Below are 20,924 nucleotides of genomic sequence, written 5' to 3' on the forward strand. Positions count from 1 at the left end.
AACTGCTCACATTGAACTGTGTGATGTGATCATTATAAAAAAAAAATGTGTAGTGACAGGCATATAGTTCACATAGGAAACTTAAAACATTGTATTATTTCCTGACTGAAAATAAGTCCCCGTTTTAACCTCAGTTACACGGTTCTTTGTTGTCATCCGTGTTTTCTGAGTTTATAAATGGGTTCTCTTAAAACGAAGTAGTTCCAAGTGCTGCAGCTGCACAGCCCCTGGATTGTTTTTGCCAGCAGTGTGTCCCTCTGGTAGCGGGGCCGTGCTGCATCCCAGAGCCGGCTCGCCGGGACGGGCTGGCTGCGGCATCACTCACCGGCTGCCGCGGTGCCGGTGCTCACCGCCTGCCCATGGATCCTGAGCGGAAAGGTTGAGATACGCTGAAAAAAACCCAACTGTCTCCGGGGATATCAATCTGCTTTCAGTGTAATGAATGCTTTAATTAAACATCTAAACACGTTTCTATTAAGCTTTAGATCATACTGATTTTTAAGCCACCTTTAAAGACAATGTAATTTAGATTAATTTTATTAAGCTTGTGTAAATCTCTCGTGGCTACTTACTTCTCTGTAAGTAGCAAAGTAGTATAAAAGCAAGAAAACATTATGTTGCTTCTAACATAAACTTGTTGATTGTTTTCAGCTAATTTAAGAAATATTGGCTTAAACAAAATGAGTACCCAAGCCGGCTCCTGTGTGAATTCAATGTAACGTCATTTATTTATTTAAACCGCTTACTTCCTCAGAGCGGTGGTGTTCAGGTTCGTTTCTTGAGCTGGGGGAAGATGAGAAGTGTTCCAGGCGCACGTGGCCACGATCTGCGCCGCGCTCGTACGGAGCCCTCGTGCTGGTGTGTAACTCCCGCAGGAAGCGCGGAGTGCAGGGCTTGGAGCGGCAGCGGGGAATACGGGAAATGAGACATCCCCCCGGCCGAACCGTTCCGAGTGCTGCTGCCCCGCCAGCCTCTCAGTGGTAAACAAGCCGGCAGGCGCAGGGCGGTGGGGACGGGACGGGACGGGACGGGACAGGGCGGAACAGGGCGGAACGCGGCGCTGCTCCAAACGCGGCTCTCGCAAAGGCCCGCAGCCGGCGCAGCGAGCCACAGTCGCACCCGGCCTGCCCCCGGCCTGGGCGGGACACGGCTGGCCGCCTTGGGATTTCATAACCGGCCCCGGGGAGGGCTCAGCCGGCCCGCCCCGCCCCGGGACCTGCGGCGAGGAGCGGCCCCGACCCTCCCCCGCGGCCGCCGCTCCCCTCCCCCGGCCGGCGGAAGGACAAATAGTCCTCGCCGCATTGTTCGGTCCCGCACAACTTTGGGCCGCTCTCGGCCGGCGGGTGGAGGGGCGGCCCCGCGGAGGGGCGGCGGGGCAGCGGCCGGGCGGCCACGGCCGCTCCGATTCCCCGCGGCGGCGCTGGGCCGGCTGCGCTCGGGCGGCTGCGCTGGGCTCGCCCGGGGCTCTGCCGCGGGCTTCGGGCAGCCCGAGGGGCCGCTGGCGGGGCAGCTCCCGCCGGCCTCGGTCCCGCCGCCCGCTCCCGGGCTCCGTGGTCCGGGGCACAGCTGGCGGGTGGCCCCGCTGTGCATGGCCCGGTTCTGCTGCGGGGAGCTGGACCAGGAGGAACCATCTCTGATGGGGCCCTCTCGCCGTGATTTCTCCTTTCAGGCGCCTTCTTTTTTTTTGACCTCCTTCCCGCAGACAACTTTTGTAGGAATTCCCCTTGAGAGGAGGTCCCTTACGGCGAACTAAAGCTTTTACTCACCCCTTGCTCAACCACAAGCACTTGGCGAGCACTTTGTCAGCGGCAGAAAACAAGAGAAGTGTAGCTGTCAGTGCCCCACAGAAACAGGTTTTGACTTAACAATAGTCACTCTGCATGTGTTCTCTCTGGTCACCTCCTAAGTAGTGCTCTTTGGCGACAGGTTTCACCATTGTAGCCCCCTGCAAATGTTCTAAATCTTTCCGATTGTAGAATATGTTACATAATATATATGTTATATAATTTTAATTACCGCGAGGTAAATATAGCAGGCAGCAAATTCGGTTATCTGTAAGATGGGCTGTACCGATAACAGCAAGCACTGCGTAATCATGAGGTTTGGGCATAGGAACACAGCTCTATGCTCTTTTGTAGGGTACTTTTCCGGTCTGTTTTGTAAGGAAAAGCTATTGTAGGAAGAACAGAATGCCTCTCCAAGGACTTAATCCAAAAGTTTCATGCATTATAACGAAAATATTTTAATTTTCTTATTGGCTCAAGTCAGGTTCCAGGCGAAGGAGCACATCAGTGAGAAAATGGAATTGCTTTGTCCATCCTAGTGCAGGAAACAATGTTGTTTTCTCCTTATTGCTGACTCTGAATAAGCATTGCTCTCTGTACAGGGAAGTTTACTGGAAGCAGCAGAAGGGATTCTGTGGCTTTTGTGGGGTGGGAACTTGTGAGAAACAGAAAAAGAACAACAAACTGGAGCAGGGAAGAAGGTTTGCTGACTTTTCTCCAGGGCTATGGATTTGCCGAGCAATAGCATTTATCATGAATAAATTGTTGGCTGTGGATGCAAGCTGAGCACATACATGTTGATTTAAAGGAGCCATTCCAGTGAAAACTCCATCCTTGGTCAAGTGCTCTGTCGGGGATCACCCTAGGAGTTTGTACAGTTTGGGTAGTGATCGTGAATTAATTCAGCATCTGTAAATTTAAGAATAAATAAGCCAAAAGGAGACATGCAAGCTTAATGATTCTATTCACACAGGCATGATACATTAAATAGTAATACAGAATACATTTTCTCACATCCCTGAATGCACAACAGCTGTCTGCTGTATCAAATATTTTTTTCTTTAAGGAGTGGGTGGAAAGCAATTCATGAAGGCTGTGAAAACTGTGTTTGAGTGTGATTATTTTCAGGGAGTTGTGCTCAAGTGATTTGGGTTTTATATTCCTCTTAATTTTTTTATTATGTTCTGTGTGTAATTCTTCATTTTCATGGTCACATTGAAGCATGTGGAAGAATGCTACCATCGCCATCTGGCAAGTAGCAATTCCCTGACTGCTCTGGTTGGTCGCTGACCATATTGATGTTGGTAGCTCAGCTGTCAGGGCAGTTCCCATAAAGATTTACAGTTGTATTGTGTGTTCTGTCAGCGTCTGGAGTTCACTGATGACTTTGTGTGCAGAGGTTTACCTGCCTATTACTTGCACTACTCCATGACAGACTGAAGACTTCTCTAAGGGAAGGGTATTTATCCACAACATTGATACTTTTCTTGGTAGAAAATTCCTTGATGAAAGTATTTTTGGGAAAGTGTCTACAGGAATACAGTCCTGATTGCTGCAGTCCGGGCTTGTGAAATCACCAGCAAAATTATTAGTGCTTATGATTGCTCCTGTATTTTCCTTCTATCCATCTGAATTGTTGCTCCCTACGTAGTGAAGACCTTTTATTTTTAATGAAGTGAAAGAAAAGAGGATGTAACAGTCACAGCAGGGGGTAGCATTTTAGCCTGCTACATAATGTACAGGAAGGGTCCAGTTGTGTCACAGAATGGTTGGAAGTTTTTGATTTTTGTGTGATTTATGTACTATGCTTGCTGTGTTCGCACATGTGAAAGGAAAGAACCGTATCTAGGAGTTGCAGCCGGAATGAGACTGAAAGTATTTTCTTTGTTGCAAATGGAAAACCATTGTACCTGTTTGAACCAGGTTTCAGGCACTGATTTCTTCAGATCTTTAAAAATGTTTACAATATATACTGCTTTGGATTTAGTTTTTTTTCTTTTTAATGTTCACAACATTGGGTTTTGTTTAATTTTTTTGTGTATGGCTATGACACAGTAAGGATATGAAATGCATTTTTTAAAAACTTATTTTTGCAGTGAACAGGAATAATTTATAGGAAGCAGCAGAGCTGAAAGGATTCTAAGTAACACCTTGAGCGTGGGCTTGCAGATTCTGAGAACAGGTGAAAGTATTGCATAGACATAGAACATCATGCCTTTATCATCTGAGTGTACATGTTTAGTTACGTGTTACATGATAAGAGGTTAAAAACTGAATACATTAAAGATTCCAAATCTTAGGAATGTGGAAGAATATGTTCAGTAGCCACAAAGCATTAGGTTAATTATCTTTTGAATTTTACTGTAACAAAGGATGTGATAGTTACTGACCTTTCACAGCGGTTTTAGTTGAGCTACATGCCAGGAATATGTTCTGAAATTTCTGACTTGGCCAACTCACTACCTTTTGGTGTCCCTCAGCAATACTTTGGGTCAGACTCACAGTGTATTTTGGGTCAAAGCATACCTTCCCTGAGGCCTTGTGTACTTGCTAAATTGTCTGGCATAATTTCTGGAAAGTTCATTTATGTTCTGATAATTTTTCTCTAAGTGCCTTGAAGTTTTTCTGAGAGGACCACCAAGGCACGGAGATGTGACGCAGAACAATGGCTGCTACAATGGGACTTTTGGCAATGAGCATGCATTACTCAGCATCTGCACAAGAAAAGTGACATGTCATTGTGGAGCAAATAAAACATTTTATGGCATTTTGTGTAACTTTAAACCCTGTGCCATGGATTATGTGCCGATATCATCTTCCACTCAAAGCTTCTAACTGCAAATAAAAGCCTATAAATATGAACCTTAGAATCTGATGTCAGAGGGCAAATACAAAGTATTTGTATTCACAAAGAATCTATAATTATCTGTATCTTTACAAAAAGAAGTTATAATTTTAATCCAATTACACATGAGTACAAGTAATTGTTAGCATTATTGCTTCCACTTTCTTTACATTTAGCCAGCTTTCTAATCGATGCTTATCAGCGTTGCAGCTGTACTAACTGGTACTGAGTGCCACTACTGGTTAAAAAGTAGCGCTTCCAGAGTATCTTCTCAGTAGGTCCATAGGGAATCCTGTAACAAAAATATGTTAAAGAATGTTGCACATGAAATGTATAATAATCTTTGTCAATGGGTACTTCCCTCTAAAGTGTAGTATTATTTATACTTCAAAGAGAAAAAAGTACATACTTATATCCCTCAGGGGCACAGAGAATGGAAGTCATTGTGTTGGTATTTTAATACAAATTGCTTCCTGCATTTCTAAGTGGCAAATATATGAATATTCATAGAATCACGAGGCCAAATGATCATCCAGCACAAGGCATGTAAGGGAGAAAAATGGAGGGGAATCTCCAGAATCTCCAGTTTATCTTTGCCTGGGGCTGCTAAGTTTGTTACCACATTCCCATTCCTCCAGAAGATGTCACAGTCAGGGCCTGGGGTGGGAAGAGTTGATGGGGAAGGGAAGGGTGTGTGGCTGGAGAGCCCTCGGTACAGCCTGCTGCTTTCCAGAGCTGGGGAACTGCCAAGCAGCAGCCTGTGAGGGATGTGCACTCCTCCACACCGCATGCCCTTCCTCACTGCGCTTACAGGCTCCTCGGTGCCTTTTAGACTCTCCGGGATTTTAGTATCCTTTTTCCTTGTCCTTGTGTTTCTTAAATACCTTTACTCCAAAAGAATAATATGCCAGTAGCTGCATAGATTATTGCTTTATAATTTCCACTTTCGGAGAGAATGGTAGGTGGCCCCCGGTAGCTGGGGTCAGAAAAGAGCAGGCCCAGCCCCAGGTGGTGGCAAGTAGGTGCCACCTGGGGGCTCTGCAGGCTCGAGAGACGGGTGTGCGGCGGAGCACCGGCATCGCACCGGCATCGCACCGGCAGCGCTGCGCTCGGTGTCGGGGAGAGGCCGGTGCCGCTGCTGTGTGGCGTGGCTTTACAGACACCAAGTAAACTTGCCAGCAGGACAGGCTGGCAGCGCGGTTTTGTGAGAAGCAGACGCAGCACAAAAGAGTGATTTGTCCGTAGCAGTGGCAGGACCCAAATAAGGGTGGAGGTTCTTTGCACGCTGCTTCCCATTCCTGCACGGAAGCCGTTGGGCTGGTTCACATTTAGCATCACCTGTTTCAAAGAGCTGCAGAGTTTATTTGAATGTGTGTTCTTGTAGTAACAGCCATGTTCTTGTGCTTTGACACGGTACGGTTTTAATGGTGTGTAATTAAGAGGAAGCTACTAATGAATGGTTAAAGATTTATGGAATTTGTATGCCATTTTATTCTGAGCAGTAAGACTGTGTACTAATTTATTGAAAGTATTCAGACATATTTTAGGGTCTGTGAATTCGCGGTGAGTGCTTGTGTTTTGGGGCACGTGCGTTGCCGGGAGTGCTGCATGTCGAGGTTTGCTGTCGCTTTGGCCGAGTTGGGGAGGGGTCTGTTCCCGTGGGGTGCGTGTTTCCCTGAGCGGCCCGAGGGGACCCGCTTCTCCCCATCTGCTGGGGCGTCCCCGCGCTGCGTCCGGGGGCGAGGAGGCTGCCGGGCCGGCTCCCGGGGGTGCCCGTGGATCGCCGCCCGTCCCGGCCGGGAGCGGCGCGGCGCGACAAGGGTTAAGGCGGCGGCGCTCGGCGCGGAGGGATACGGAGCCGGAGCCGTGAACGTGGTGCTGAGGCTCTGTAAGCAAAAAAATGTCCGCCTGAGGGAACCCACAAGTTCCTTCCAGCGGGGGGGGAGCGCTCGGCTCGTTGCCTCCCACCCAGCCCGCGGCCCGCGCGCCGCCGCCGGCCCGGCCCTGGTCACCGGAGCGTACAGGGACAACGGGTAAGTGCGGCCGGCCGCGAGAAGTTGGGAGAGAGCGGCGGGGGGAGGGAAGCGGCGGCCGGGCGCTCGCAGGGGCAGAGGCGGCGGCGAGGGGACGGGGCCGCGGACACGCGGGCGGGAGTGGGGCTACCCGGGCTGGCGGCGGGGAGACCGCGGGGGAGGCGGAGGCTCCGCCGGGGAACCCGAGGGGCGGCAGCCGGGGCCGGCCGCGCGGGTGGCGGGGCGGGTGTGCGGCGCGCGGGGGTCTCCGGGCCGCGGACCGCGGGCAGGAGCGATTCCCCGCGGGCGGCGCTCGGCGGTTGCCCGCGCTCATAAAGGGCCGGGCGGCTCCCAAACTTGCCGGGGCGCGGGGCCGCGGCGGCTCCCCCGCGGCGCCCGCCGGCACAAGGGAAAGCGCGGGCCCCTCCCGTCCCCGCCGCCGCACGCGCATTCCAACCCCCCCCCCCCTCACCCGCCGGCGGCGGCGCGCGCGCCCCCGGTCCCGCGTGTGCGCGTGCGGCGGCGGGGGCGGCTCCCGGCCCGCCGCGGTCCCGAGCGCGGAGCGGCGGCCGCGGCCCCCGGTGGGTGGGTCGGGAGAGAGGGGGAGGGGGAGCCGGCACCGGCGGTGGGCGATAATGCCGGGGCAGAGATGGCTCTGCTGAGGCTTGTCCGGCCCCGCTCGTCAGCCCCATTGTTGCGGGGACAGTGAGTCACTTAATCTCTCGCTAATTCTCCGGACCTCGCCGGGCCGCGGCTGTTTATTTGCTTTCGCTTGCCTGGGGGGGACTTAATTCCTGGCCGCGGCCCTTCTGCGGCGTGACCGTGCCCTGCTCGAGGCTGGGGGAGAAGTGGAATGAGGGAGAAGAGGGAGCCTGAGGAAACTTGAAGAGAGTTGGTTAGTTTGGGAAGCTGCTGCTGCCGATTTCCTCAGCCCGCTCGGCCAAGCGAGGCTCCCCCGGGAGTCTCCACCCCGGCCCAGGGGTGCAGGTACCAGAGGCCCCTCTTCGCGGGGGCCGGGTTCGCGGCGTGGAGTGCTGCCTGTGCCTCTCTCCCTGTGCCCTAGAAAGGTGATCGGAGGAGCGGAGGAAGATGAATTCCCAGCAGCAGAGGATGGCCGCTATAGGAACTGACAAGGAACTGAGCGACTTGCTGGACTTCAGCGCGGTAGGATTTTCTGCGAGGTCTTCTCATGACTTCTCCGTGGTCATGCGAACTGAGGAGCAGGGGCAGCAGCGTGCAGGGTTTGGCTGGGTCTGCCTCAGCCAAGTTGGACACCTGAACTTTGATGTAATGTCTAGACTTCCAGATTTAATACTGTAATACCAGCTGGGTCAATTGGTTTAACTGGTTAAAATCAGGCTGACCCAGTGATGGCATAATCTAATAATTAACGTTGGTTAAGCTGGCGTGTGGCACCGGTACCTTGGTTCTTGGGTGGATTTTTTTGTATTGTTTTATTTTATTTTTTCTTTAAACAAAAGAAAAATTATTGCTTACAAATAAAATAAGTTATTAATTGATGGTCTTGGCTAAGAAAATGGTAGGTATTTTCTGTGTGATACTTTTTGCATACCAAAATCTTGATTTATAACTATAATAGAAAACTGCTGCCTCTTAAATGCTGTCTTTATGCAGTGACTTGGTGCTCACAGATCAGTAAGAATATAATTTGAGTAAAAAAATGGAAGTCGTATAGCTATTTGAAATTGTCACAGTAGTAGGTGTCCTTTTAATTTTAAGTTCTTTGTGTTCACGTAGAAATGATGTTTTGGTCCTATTAATAATTGCAAGGAATACTTCAGTTTACTGGTTTTGTGTGTCTAAACATGCATCTTGCATTCTGTTTGTTTTCAAGCAGAAAATAGAAAAAAAATTGTTTCCTACTAACCTCTTTTCTGTTTATATTAATAATTCAGCACAGACTTTCAAAGCCAACTAAAACTTGTCTTTTTTTTTTTTCTTGTTTTGCAGATGTTTTCCCCACCTGTAAATAGTGGAAAAACCAGACCAACTACGCTAGGAAGCAGCCAGTTCAGTGGATCAGGTAGGATGCAGCCAAGATAGATAATGCTCATCTCACCGGGTCTTGATGTTTCAGCATAGTCTTCATGTTCTCAGAGTATTGAAATCTTTCATTTGTGCAAATTCCCATAAGATATTCAGATCAGTTAGAGATGTGCTGTTTTCATCTTCAAAAGCTGGCATTTTGCTAGCTTTAATCATGGTGTTCCTTTCTATGTCTTAGGTTATTAGTCACTGTATAGTGAACTGTTGAGCATCTCCAGCCATACTGACATGGAAGTTGTGTATTTGTTATATTAAAAATGAATGACCGTTGTTTTTGTTTGAGAAAATCAAACCTACCTGTTCAGTTGAAGTATTTCCTAGCCCCCTGGTATGAAGGGAAAAAACTTCCGTAAAATGCCAAATAGTTAAATACTCCTGACTCAAGGACATGTTATTTTAAGGAAAATGTGAGTTTAATACAATTTTCTCAAAAAATGTGTAGCTCTCAAAGGTTTGACAACTAGAATTTTCTTGTGTTGAAACTTTATCCATGCATCTGGAGAACAAGTAACTGTACTTACATGTTGCATGTGTTTTGTGGCTTCTAGGTATTATCACAGGGTCCACCTAATAGCTCTGTCAGAGACCTTTAAGCTAAGACTGTAATAGGAAAAAAGTATAATTTTAAAACAGATGCTTTGTGTTATTCCCTAAAGGGAATATTATTTTTTACAAAAGAGGAAACAAAGTAAGTTTGTGATAAAATTTTTATGTAGTTTCATCTTGTTTGAATACAGTGAAATGATATTTTTGCTCTTATGGATACAACAAAATGATATTTGTGTTTTAATTAATGAAAACAAATGTTTAGAATACCAGTAGAGAAGTGAAGTAGTGGCTTGAAGTTTGGCAGTAATATCCTGTTGGCCTCTTAGGTTGACAGAGCTGTTACTTTGAGAGTCCAAATGACGCTGCATTTTAGTGACACTCAAGGGTTTTTGTTTTTAAAAGCATCTTAAAACTTCTTAATTGAGAATTTTTTCAAACTTTCCAGAGACTTCTCTCACCTTTAATTTCATGAAACTATGTAGCAAATGTAATTGTTACGTATTTGAAGAAGTCTGTTTGGTTTTCTCTTAAAATAAGTGACTGGCTTCCTCTTCCTCTTTGAAAGTACATCAAGTTTAAGTTAATGGCAATAGTAACACAGCAAATCTGTCTTATGATGTAGTTAATACTGATTTTTTTTAAAATACAAATATTTAAGAGAGTTTTTTCTTTAAAGTTTGTTTTAAAAGACAGCCAGGCACCTAAAACTTAATTGTGGGGAGCACAGCCTAAGCATCTCATCCCACTTTGTCCTTGCTTTTTTCTGAATGAGTAGAATGTTTTTCTTTTGAACAATAGAGCTTTTATTTTTACTATAGGTTTTATAGTGCTGCTAAATAATGTGGCATGTCCTATTTGTAGCTAATGCTTCCTTTATTCCCTTGGATGTCTTAGAAAAAGAGAGAATGCCAGAATAGTTATTTCTTTAAGAGAAACATAAGTGACTCCTTGAATTTCTTTACCAATATGGTGTATCCTTCTATAAATACCAATCCTCAGTACAAAACTGCAACTGTCAAACAAGCTACAACCTCAGCTGAGTTCCCTTGGAATGATAATAGTATTTATTTGTGGATTTTCATTAAAAACCTTTCTAGTTGTAACGATTTACTGGTTAGTGGGATTATATGCCCTAATTCTGGTAATGTTATGATCTAAGCCTTGACCTAGGGGGATTACTCCACAGGAGTGAGAGGTGACAAACTTCTTTATTATTATTCTTTATTCAGTTGTGTTCTGAGACAGTGTTAAGTATTGTAGAAAAACTATGTTAAGATTAGTGATGAAATACAGGCATTTAATTTCTAAGTACTTTGATTTAATTGTGGTCTTGCTATAATTTTAAGTGTTTTGTAACTTCTAGGACAAACAATACTTGAAAGCTTTTTTTTTTTTTTTTTAACTGACGTTTTAGAGAGAAACAAGAAAAGAGAAGGTATTTATTCCTTTGAGCTATTTAGGACTGAAAATCACACTATGTGCAGATTTCTAATAAGTACTTCTTTTTTTCTTTGCATGTTGCTGCCTCTGACAGAGACTTCTGGTGGTTTTGATGGCAATTAGAGAAGTGAAGCTTGCTTTAATATCTTTCCCATTAAGCTCAGTTTTATTTTTGTGATATTTTTACAAGGATACTAAAGGAAAGTGCTTACTTTTCCTTAGTTGGAGTAAGACTGTGTTCGTTGTTTTTTATTTTAGAGCCCCCTATTTCTCATTTAAACTTAAAATAAACATCTGCAAACACCTCCCCTCCCTTCCAACCTGCCAGGGATTTGAGATTCAGCCTAATGGCCCCCATTAAGTAGGTGAAGATCAATTGTGTGTCTACAAGACTGTGTATTTCTGGGAAATCTGATTTAGAAGGAAGGAATGCTCATGATGCTTTTTCCTTACCACCTCCAGGTCCCTAGTTTAAAAGGACAAATTAGTTCCTGTTAAAGAATGGTTAAGTTTTATTTGTTTTTCAGGTGTGGCTTTGTGAAGGGTTGGAAATACTGGGGTGTATGGTATTAATTCTGATGTAACAAGCTTGATATGCTATAATTCTGTTGATTATATTTTAAAAGCATATGTGTAGTTGGGTTGGATGAATAAAACAGCTAATACAACTGATCTATGATTTGTAAGAAATTGCTGTCATGGATTAACTGGTGAACACTGTGTTTTGATTAAAAGATAGCTGGGGCAGTCTTGCTTTCTTCAGATCAATCAGTTATGAATGAAAGCTGCAGATAAAAGAAGTGAACAAATCTGCTATATTGTAGTATATTATGACAGTAAATCATGTAAGCTGCTGATAAAGTCAAATAACTTGGTCAGACTACTGGTAAAAATAAACATATTGAAAAAGTAACCTGATATGTAAGCCAGTGAGTTAAGCCACAAAATATTCCTTGTCATACCTGTTGTACTTAATTCTTGTTTAAAACAGAACTTGTCATTCTTTTCTCCTCCAGAAGTGCCTTCTGAAGATGAAGTAATTTCTGTTTTAGAAGGTGTAGTAGAAGGTGACTAAGGTTAGAGATTTGTTCCATTGGGCTTTTTAATCAGTCTTTTTAAATTTTATTTTATTTAAAATCAAAATTTTAGGTTGCTACTATGGCTAATGGTAGTGTTTGTGATTTACAATGACATTTTGGCTTGTTTTGCTTGTATCTAAGCTACAACACATATGCCAATACAAACTTGGATGGTTACTGATTTTGCCCAACACCCTTTATTACTGTAATTCCATTAGCAACCAGTCACGATATGCAGGTGCCTGCCATGGGCAATGGTAGTGGAATTTTCCTGTGGTTTTTAGTAGATTTGATCTCAATCTCAGTTTTTCCTGTAACTGAGTTTTTATTAATCTCAGGTTTGGTACCTGTAAAATAAATCTTCAATTTTTTTGTCTTTTGCAAGGAAGAGTAAATCCAAGGCAATATTTTTCTGTGGTGCATCAATTTCAATGTACTTTTAATAGCCTTTCAGTGTACTAATATCATTATTTAATATTTTTGCATGTGGCTGTGCACATGCTTCTATGAGATATCGGTCAAAAAGATGAAGTAAGATACTGTGGATGTATAGCAGAAAAGAAAGATAAGAGTTTCAAGTAAGAGGTACAGTTTGGAGCTAAGTTGTCAAAATGTGGCACTTCTCTTGCCTGTAAGAGTCTTCTGACTTTCATGAAAAAATAAGCATGCAGATTTGGGTGTGAACAGCTCTGGGCACAAATCTTGTGTGTACCTAGACATTCCTCATCCATGCAAAAAACTTCTGAATGTATGTTTAGATATCTGTATTGGTTTTATATAATAAAATTGGGTTTGTACAATCTTTTATACAGATTCAAGAGATTGGATGCCTTTTCCACTTCTCTCTACTAATGGTACTGAGTTTGTAAGGGGTACACTGGATTGGGATAGGCCACTAATTAGTGGTTTGATGCAAAGACTAGTTAAGTTGATAGCCTGCCATTAACCTGAGTGTCATTAGGGCCATGTCTCTTGAGAAGGGACACAATGGCAATTCTTGATCTATTCTATTAAGTTACCAAACAGTGTTTCCAAAATTAACAAAACCTGACTTTGTCAATACTGTAAACTCTAATTTCCTTTTCGATTTTCTATCAGCAGTTCCTTGTAAAAAAACCCAAATAAACCAAAAACAAACAAACAAACAAAAAAAAGTTGGGAGAGTTACCTGGATGGGCAATGATTTAGATACTCTGTTCAATGATCTATGCAATTGCTTAAGAGAAAAGGCACTCTTAATGTGTGTTAAATGCTGGAAATCTGGAGTGGCCAGATTAAACATTAGGTCATGCAGCAGTGTGGCTTTTTTATTACTTTTAATTTTTTAATATCTAGTTTGTCCTCTACCTTCATTAAAGGTGAACCAGCAGACCTGGTAACCTGGTATTTAATTTTTGGTCTGAGGGGTGCTAAATTCTGTCCTCTTCTGAAGAGCCTTGGGAGAGCTGAAGAAGCCTTGTGCTTGAAAGCAGAAGGGTGTTCATGGCTTCTTTACCTTCTAATTTTTTTGTAGGGTAGGTCCATGGATTACTCTTCAAAGGGGCCAAGTGCAAGTTGAGAGCAAGATTTCAGTCTGGATCCCTCACCTGTTGCATTTAGAAACCTGAAGGGTGAGGCAGAGGCAGTAAATACATGACTACAGCTTGCCTGTTGGCAGCCCCTGTCACACTGTCACTGTCCTCCTTCCATCCCTTGCCTTTGGAAAGATAAATTATCAGGCACTCCATGAAAGGTCTTGAAAAGTATAGTATATATTGCTGTGTAATATAGCTTCCATACTCCTGTTTAAGAAAGAGAAGGGAAAAAATGTTGGACAAGTGGAGAGAACTGACAACTCAGTTTAAAAGCAGTGTTTGCAAGGTGTTTGTGGTCATATGGATATTGAGGTTTTGAGGACTTAGGAAATAGAGAGAGTTACTGTAACAGCTCAGTAGTCTGAATCTAGTTTGGAGAGCAGAGAAAAGGGTATTAGTCCATTGCTGTTGACTTGGATTTTGAAAGATGATAATGGTATGAACTTCATGACATTTGGTCAGAAATTCTTTGCTGTTTTCCAAATAGAAGATTTGAGAATTTTTAGTAGTGCCGGCCTTTCTTCTGTTTAGAGATACGTTTGACACCATTAATAAGGGAAACTGACTTTTGCTGTGTTGGCATGTGGAAACCATTCTTTCAAAAAGTCACTCCTCTATTTCCAGCAACTTTTGCCTTAGATGAGAGCAGCAGTGTGGTCACTGTGTTACAGGCACAGCATCCAGCCTCCAAACCCCATACAAATGTTACTGGTTTGGGATGCAAGGAAGATCCTTGCAATGTTATTTCTGGATGGCTTCAGAAGATCTGGGATTGCAGTAGCGCCTTGTCCTTTCCTGATGTGCATCTATCTAGGATGGAGTACCTTCCAACATCATCCTTCCCTCAGCCAGTATCTCTGTGTTCTCCCAAATTTTTCTGATCTACTCTAAGTGATGAAGAGTATTCAGCTGCTTTGGAGAGTGTTCTTAATGGCATGTGGGAAAGAATATGATTTGAAATTTTGTATTTATCCAGAAAGCAGTGTTGATAGAAATGTAAATGCGAGGACTAAAGGTTTGGATAAAGAGGAGGAAGAGAAGTATGAATGAGATTCTTACATATTTGTGTGTCCCTTAATGTCAGCTGAACTTGTAATCTCTCCTTGTAAACTTTTATGTCTGCAGCTTTTGCTAAGTTCTAGCTTTTTTTGCCTTTATTTGTTTATGGTCTCTTTTTGATCTTTAGCAAAGGAATTACATGTTAAAAGCTTGTCATGCATACATGCTTGCCAAAGTACCCCTTCCCCTCACTTCTTTCCAGCTGTCACACAAAGAGGATTTAACCCCTTAGTTGTTCTGCTGTCAAGGTCCTATTACAGCTGTTTGTTTCAGGTAATTCTGCTTTATCCTTAGTTGAGCCTGCAGATACCATTATATGAGTTTCTGTTAATCTACCCTATACTCTACTATTAACTTGGTAAATTGTATTTTTCTGAAGTTGCTAAAGGTACAGTATAATCATTGAATAGTGTGTGTATTTATGAATGGGTTGTTTAAGGCAGTAATATAATACCATATCTCTTAGTAAGACTAAGGCTTGTGGAGACAGTTTTTAAAGTGGGAAGCTGCACATAAATGGAAATAGTTTGCTAGGCTTCTTGAATTGACTTCTCTTGGCCATGGAGATGCAGTTTTTGTTACTCTAATGTGGAAGGTTTATGTTTTTGGGGAAATAACACTGAGCATTTTCAGAACTATATAAAATTGATTAAGTACCCACAGAGCCAGATGTGATCTGAGATACAATAAATAAGTCTTCTATCTAAATTCACTTAAAAATAAATACTAATTTCCATACTTTAATTTTCAATAAATGACCACATGAAATAAAGAATGTTCTCTAAAAACTGTTTTTACAGTCATTGTCCAGTTCAATGTGTTAGCATTTTTCCAGAAATATGTAGCAAATCTTGATTGGTTTTGTATATCCTCCTGTGAGGAGGTCAAAAGATTTTAAATAAAGAAAGAAATAAGCAAAAGCAGTATTTTCTTTTGCATGTGAATTATTTGGAAATTGTTATTGATCATACATAACTAGTTTTAAATATTGTATTTACCTCAATCACTTTTGGTTACTAAACGTTATAGGAAAATGGGGGAAAAGTATTACTTCAGTTAAAAATTATCATTCTAAGGATAGAAATTTTATTTTTAATATCTGAGGGTTTTTTTCCTGTATTAAATTGTAATGGCCACTCCTGCATTTTGTGGGTTTTGTTTACTTTTTGTATATTTTTTAATTAATTTGAAACTGTAGAAGTCCCCAGATCTGTTGTATACCTCAGCCTGATGATTTGGAGGTACTTTATGGCACTTGATGGACTTTTTAAATACTACAATGCATTATTTACTAATGGTTGTACGGGTAAAGTTGTTGGGGTTTTTTGTGGGGTTTTTGTTTTGTTTTTTTTTTCTATTATGAGTCTAAGATGAGATAACGATAATTTTTTTTATTGTCTTGAATGAATGCCTTGTTTTTTCATCTGTAAAACAAAACTGTGTTTGTAAACACAACATTCAAAAACATAAAGGACGTACTTCTTTGGTGAAGATGTTAACTGAATACCAAGAATGATCAGAAAGAGTAGCTTTTGTTATATTTATAATATCTCACTGTTTTCAGAGGATAATCAGGCTGAAAAGTACCCAATCAATCTTCAGAACTTCGCTACTTTCTTGTATACCAGAGATGTGATTTCTTATTTTTTTTCAAGTAAGGGGCTGAAATTGCTTTGAAATGCATAAACGTCATGTTCTTACCAGTGTAATGCAGTAAAATCTTGCTTGACCTCACCAGAATAATTGTTGCCAGTGTGTTAAAGTAGTATTTGGAATGGAGGGGGTGAAAAAGACTTCACTGAAAGTGTTTACTTTGCATCCCTGGTGGTAGGGTCATGTTCTCTGTGAATGGTAGTAAAAACAGCGTAAAGCTAAGTGAAATTTATCTTTGACAGACAAGTTGTACACTTTCATATTAGGGCTATGGAATAACATTTGAAAGATGGTTAAAAAGTCTACAATTTGTTATGGTAGCAATTTATTGCTAAGTGGGAAATAGGTGGATTTTTTTTTATGTAGAGCTGATAATTTTGTATTTTTTTTTTCTGAAGTAAATTTTGTTTATTGTAGTGGACCTGATTTCTTGCTTCTGATCTTCTTTCTACAGAGGTTGCCTGTGTTGTTTTTTGTAAGCATGTTAGGTATTAGTTGCACTTTTCAAGTTTGCTGTTTTTTGGTAGCAGATTTTGTTGGTTTTTTTCTATGCCAGTTATAGTTACAGGGACTGTGGTGTCTCCATGTCTTTATCAGGTTCTTAGTTGTGTGGACTTGCAGTGAGAAGTTTAACCACTTGCTTTCTACTTTGCTTTTCATGAACAAAACTGTAGGACATATTTTGTGTTTAGCTTGTCTCTGGAAGAGATCTTTGCTGTTGCTGAAGCAGTGGTAACACAGGAAAACTTGTGTTAGGCTGGGTTGGAATTTTATGTTGAAGTGTATGTTTTGTTAAAATTATATTTTAGATGGTATATTCTTTTTTCTCCTTTTTAAATATAAAGATGAGTAGGCTGAACTAATTGTTAGAAGAGCACCTAGTTAATCAAAATCCAAATTTGGCCATTTCTAGTTGTGTATATTTTGCAGGTAAAATGCAAATGAATATCAGATCATAGATGTGCATGTTCTGTGTGTTAAAATCAAATTGAGTTTAAAATGTGTTTTACCCTTAATTCAGTGTAAACAAAAAATCCAGAGGTATATTTAGTCTTCTGTAGGAGAATGGAATTCAACGTGTATATTTTTGGTTTTTGTTTACTTGAATGCAAGATACTGTTGTCTTGTTATTATCCCAAGAGCTATTGTGGCTATCCTATGAAATGATTAAATCAGACATCTTTGCTTGTAGGACAAACATTTTTCATATTGTGGTGTTTCGACCATTTCCAATGCGACACCTATCCCGTTCCAGTTCTTTATGCAGCAACTTCATGAGTCATAATCCTTGCAAAAGAACACAGCTTAAAATAATCACTGATTGTTTCTTTGCAATTCTATTCACTGCCCATTGCAAATAAATAAGAGCAGGAACTACAATATCATTTAATCCTTTGCTGTTTGCTTTTGACGTGCAAAGCATTCTCATGTAATAGAGAAGTAATCCATAAGGAGGGTAGCTGCTCTTTCATCTTCCTGAATGCTAAATGAAGCCAAGGCTTTTATGAAGAGATGGTGATTTAATGAAGATGACTGAGTTTTGGAGTAATGAAAAGCTTTTGTGTATTTCTAAAAATGATGTCTGGTGCTTACTACTGTAGAGCTCAAATGGCTGTATTTTGTAGTATGTCTTTGCAAGATTAGTGCTTGTGATGCTTGGATGTAAGGAGATTGAATGGAATGGTAATGCAAAAATTTTTCCCTTAGCTAGGTTTTATAAAACAAATGCACATTTCTGCCAATTCTTGTATAAATGCATGTCATGTCCGGTATGTGTTCTCTGCTCTGTGTAATACTTTTATTTTGGTAACCTTGAAAATATCTTTGATATCATATTCCCTTGCCAGAGGACAGTAATAAGCACACACAAAAAAATGGAGCATAAACTTTGTAAATACTACTTATGACAGGAACATCTGAATTAGATACTTGTGAGTATTTCAAAGGTGTTGAATTTAAAAGCTCCTCAACTAAAAATCTCTCCCCCCAAAATACCCAAACAAAACCAAAATCACAACAGAAAAAATGCAAACCAAAAAACCCTATAAAAAAGCCTAAAAAAACCTCCCAAAAATGCAAACACCAATAAAACACAAGCTAAACCACCATATTTCTTCTTCTTTCAGCTGTTAATTTAATTAGTTTATTTGCAATATTTTTTTTAACAATCTGCAATATTACTACTTGCAAAGCAAGTTACATAATGCCTGATACTTCAAAAGGAAGAAGAGAGAGGCTTTAGAGATTGCAAGACCCTGTCTTCTCCAGATACACCCAACAGCCTTACCAGGCCTTCAGGATACAAGTGCTGTACAGCACAACCAGAAGGAATCTTAAAAGGGTCTAAACTATTTTAGGCATTGTCAGAAACAAAGAATGCAGCCATGTTACAGACTTCATCGTGTACAGGAAAGATTGATCTGATCATCTGGGGTGAATGAACTTAGGTGAGCAACAACAGGCAAGGTTTTTTCCGTCTGTAACTATTATTAGTTTTTGAAAACTAATGTAGTAGAAGTGCAGAAATTGGTAAATAACTTAAATTTCCTTCTGGTGTTTTTTTAATGGTTTGAATTACTGGCTGGATTGCCTGCTTGAATTACTATGTAGTATACAAATTCTTATGAGTGTAAGAGTGGTATATGTGGGATGCATAAAACCTGGCATGTTTGGTGATTAAATCTCAAGATGTCAAGGGTGTTTTTGTGAATACATTTCTGGGTAGAAGGTGAAGCATTGTAAGAGATGGAGTATTTTTGTAGAGTGATGTAGTAAAACCAGAGTTTGTGGCCACGTGTGTCTGTTATACTCATTAAACTCACTTTATTTCAAGGTACTTGTTGAGTACTGAATAATAGTTTCAATAATTTGCTTCTTTGCTATGTACTAACCCTTCCCTTTTCCTTTATCCTCATCCTGTTAGGGGAAATTTGGATCAGAAAAGGGATAAATGCCTAAATATAGGAGATGGTGTGTAATGCAATTTGTATTCTATGCTAATGATAATATATGTTTTGGCCTTTGAATAGTCTAAATTTGTTTAATAAGGTGAATGGTATTTTTTCTCACAGATGCAGCAGTTTATAAACAGGGAACCTAAGTGCCCTGTGAGCTATCATAAAACCCCCCTGCTTTCTACCTTGCATTTCTGCAAGTGCTAACTGGCATGTGTATGACAGTGCCACTTGTGCTGCAGCAAGCGCTCCGGCGGAGTTTGGCCATCTCTCATGAGTGTGTCACAGGTTGTCTCTGAATTGGATCCTGGAGAACATGCTGTTGCCATAGCAATAGAAGTCCTTCTGAAGGCAGGATTCCTGGCAGAGCTCTTGCATCTCCTGAAGTGCTTGGTGCATTGATCTGAAAGTACCATGTCAGTATTAGCACATAGCTAGATTAAAAAAGAGTGGGAAGCAAAGATTTGCTTGAAATAAATTATTTGCTTCTTTGGTTGAACCCAATGTTCATAAAGCTACAGCTTTTTAAAATCTTACTCTGTGAACTTTTTGGCTATTTAACTTACTTAGCTTGAATTAGTTTAGAGATTGAATGGTTCTAACAGCTAACCAGTGTTTATTGCAAAAGTATCACTGTCTGAGTTTCCCAGAGTACTTGTCCCTTTTTGTACCTGGACAAAATATTTTTTGAGGATTTCCTCTGTAATTTTGGTTAGTGCTAAACAGTTGGGAAGATATACTGCTTCATTCATCATCCTTTTCTCATCCATGTTTTTGTTTTTTATAAGTAAAATGGTTGTCTTGCTACCGTATTATTTATAAATGTGACACTAATGGGGGAAAATCACTTACAGAGATGTGAAGTTTTGTGTTTATTTGGAAAATATACCTTATATAGGATTCCTTTTTCAGCAAACTTGGCCATATTTTGGTATATAAATGCTTCCTCCTCAGACTGTAGTTACCAAATGTTAATTGTTTACAAATTAAGAAAAGGCAATGAATTTATTGTATTGCATCAGATCATAGTTTTCAGGGTTTTTTTATGTGTGAGGTTTCTCATCAAGATGAAACGTGGGAAATCAGAGACAGTTTTTAGAGCACAGACACTCTAGATATCTGTAATATCCATTTCTACATGTGCTGTCAGGATGAAGTTGATTAATTTTTTGCTTATTTAAGAAGATCAAAAATTTTGAATCTGAAGAATTTTAAAAATAAGCGAATTTTTTGAAGTTTGGAGATAACGTGATTAGCATTGTACAGCATATTCTTTTATGTGGACTGGGACTTCCATGTGTAAGTATTTTTTTACTGAAAGAGCCTCTAGATTAGATGAGTTCTGAAGTTATCCATATAGCTTGCTCCATCATTTACATCTGTTTATGTAACATCGTCTTTAGCTCTATAACTTCCTCTGAAACAGATAAAAGTGAGAATTAAGCAAACACTTCATTCTTCTTTTTTCTCCTTCCAAGTGAAGTTAAGGAAGAATGAAATAATACTTTATTTGTACTTGAAAAGAACTTTCTGCCTGCTGCAGCAGATGTGTGCATGTGCCATGCTAGAGATCCTTAGCTTGGGTCTTGTTTTCCAGTCCCTGCCTGCCTTGCCCCTTTTGTGGAGCAGGAAAGCAGCATAGCTCCAGGTTGGCTTGGCCTTGGGAAGCATTGCTGAGCTGCTGCTTTAAGTAGTTCAGACAGGACTTGTTACTTACAGTTTCTACATGTGTTGGCCTAACCTGCATAGACAAGCTGTGGTGTGAGTGGCCTTGGTGTGGGAGCCAGATCCTGTTCCAAGGAGAGGTCAGCATTGATCACAAGGAGAGTGTGAGCCAAGGGAATCAGACTCTGCAAGGTGTCAGCTTGTTGTTATTTTTCCCTTTTAAGCAAATTTAGTGCTGCCTCA

The 20,924-nt window shown here is 41.4% G+C and overlaps 1 protein-coding gene across 21 annotated transcripts in view; it reads left to right on the plus strand.

The window, feature by feature from the left end:
• The window catches only part of TCF12 (transcription factor 12), a 194,452-nt gene that overhangs the window by 27,949 nt on the left and 145,579 nt on the right, over positions 1-20,924 (plus strand). For 5 of the 21 annotated variants that reach the window (XM_086848999.1, XM_086848997.1, XM_086849001.1 and 2 more), the window contains exons 1-3: positions 6,419-6,662; positions 7,705-7,805; positions 8,613-8,685. In XM_086848999.1, coding sequence (XP_086705125.1) covers positions 7,731-7,805; positions 8,613-8,685 — 148 coding nt within the window. In that variant the 5' untranslated portion in view covers positions 6,419-6,662; positions 7,705-7,730. Of the gene's footprint in view, positions 1-784; positions 981-5,384; positions 6,663-7,214; positions 7,537-7,704; positions 7,806-8,612; positions 8,686-20,924 lie in introns of those variants that run through there. The other 16 variants (XM_086848992.1, XM_086849000.1, XM_086848998.1 and 13 more) reach the window with 11 other exon arrangements.

The sequence above is a fragment of the Cyanistes caeruleus genome, chromosome 13 (assembly GCF_971803275.1).
Source record: "Cyanistes caeruleus chromosome 13, bCyaCae1.hap1.1, whole genome shotgun sequence".
Lineage (NCBI taxonomy): Eukaryota > Metazoa > Chordata > Aves > Passeriformes > Paridae > Cyanistes > Cyanistes caeruleus.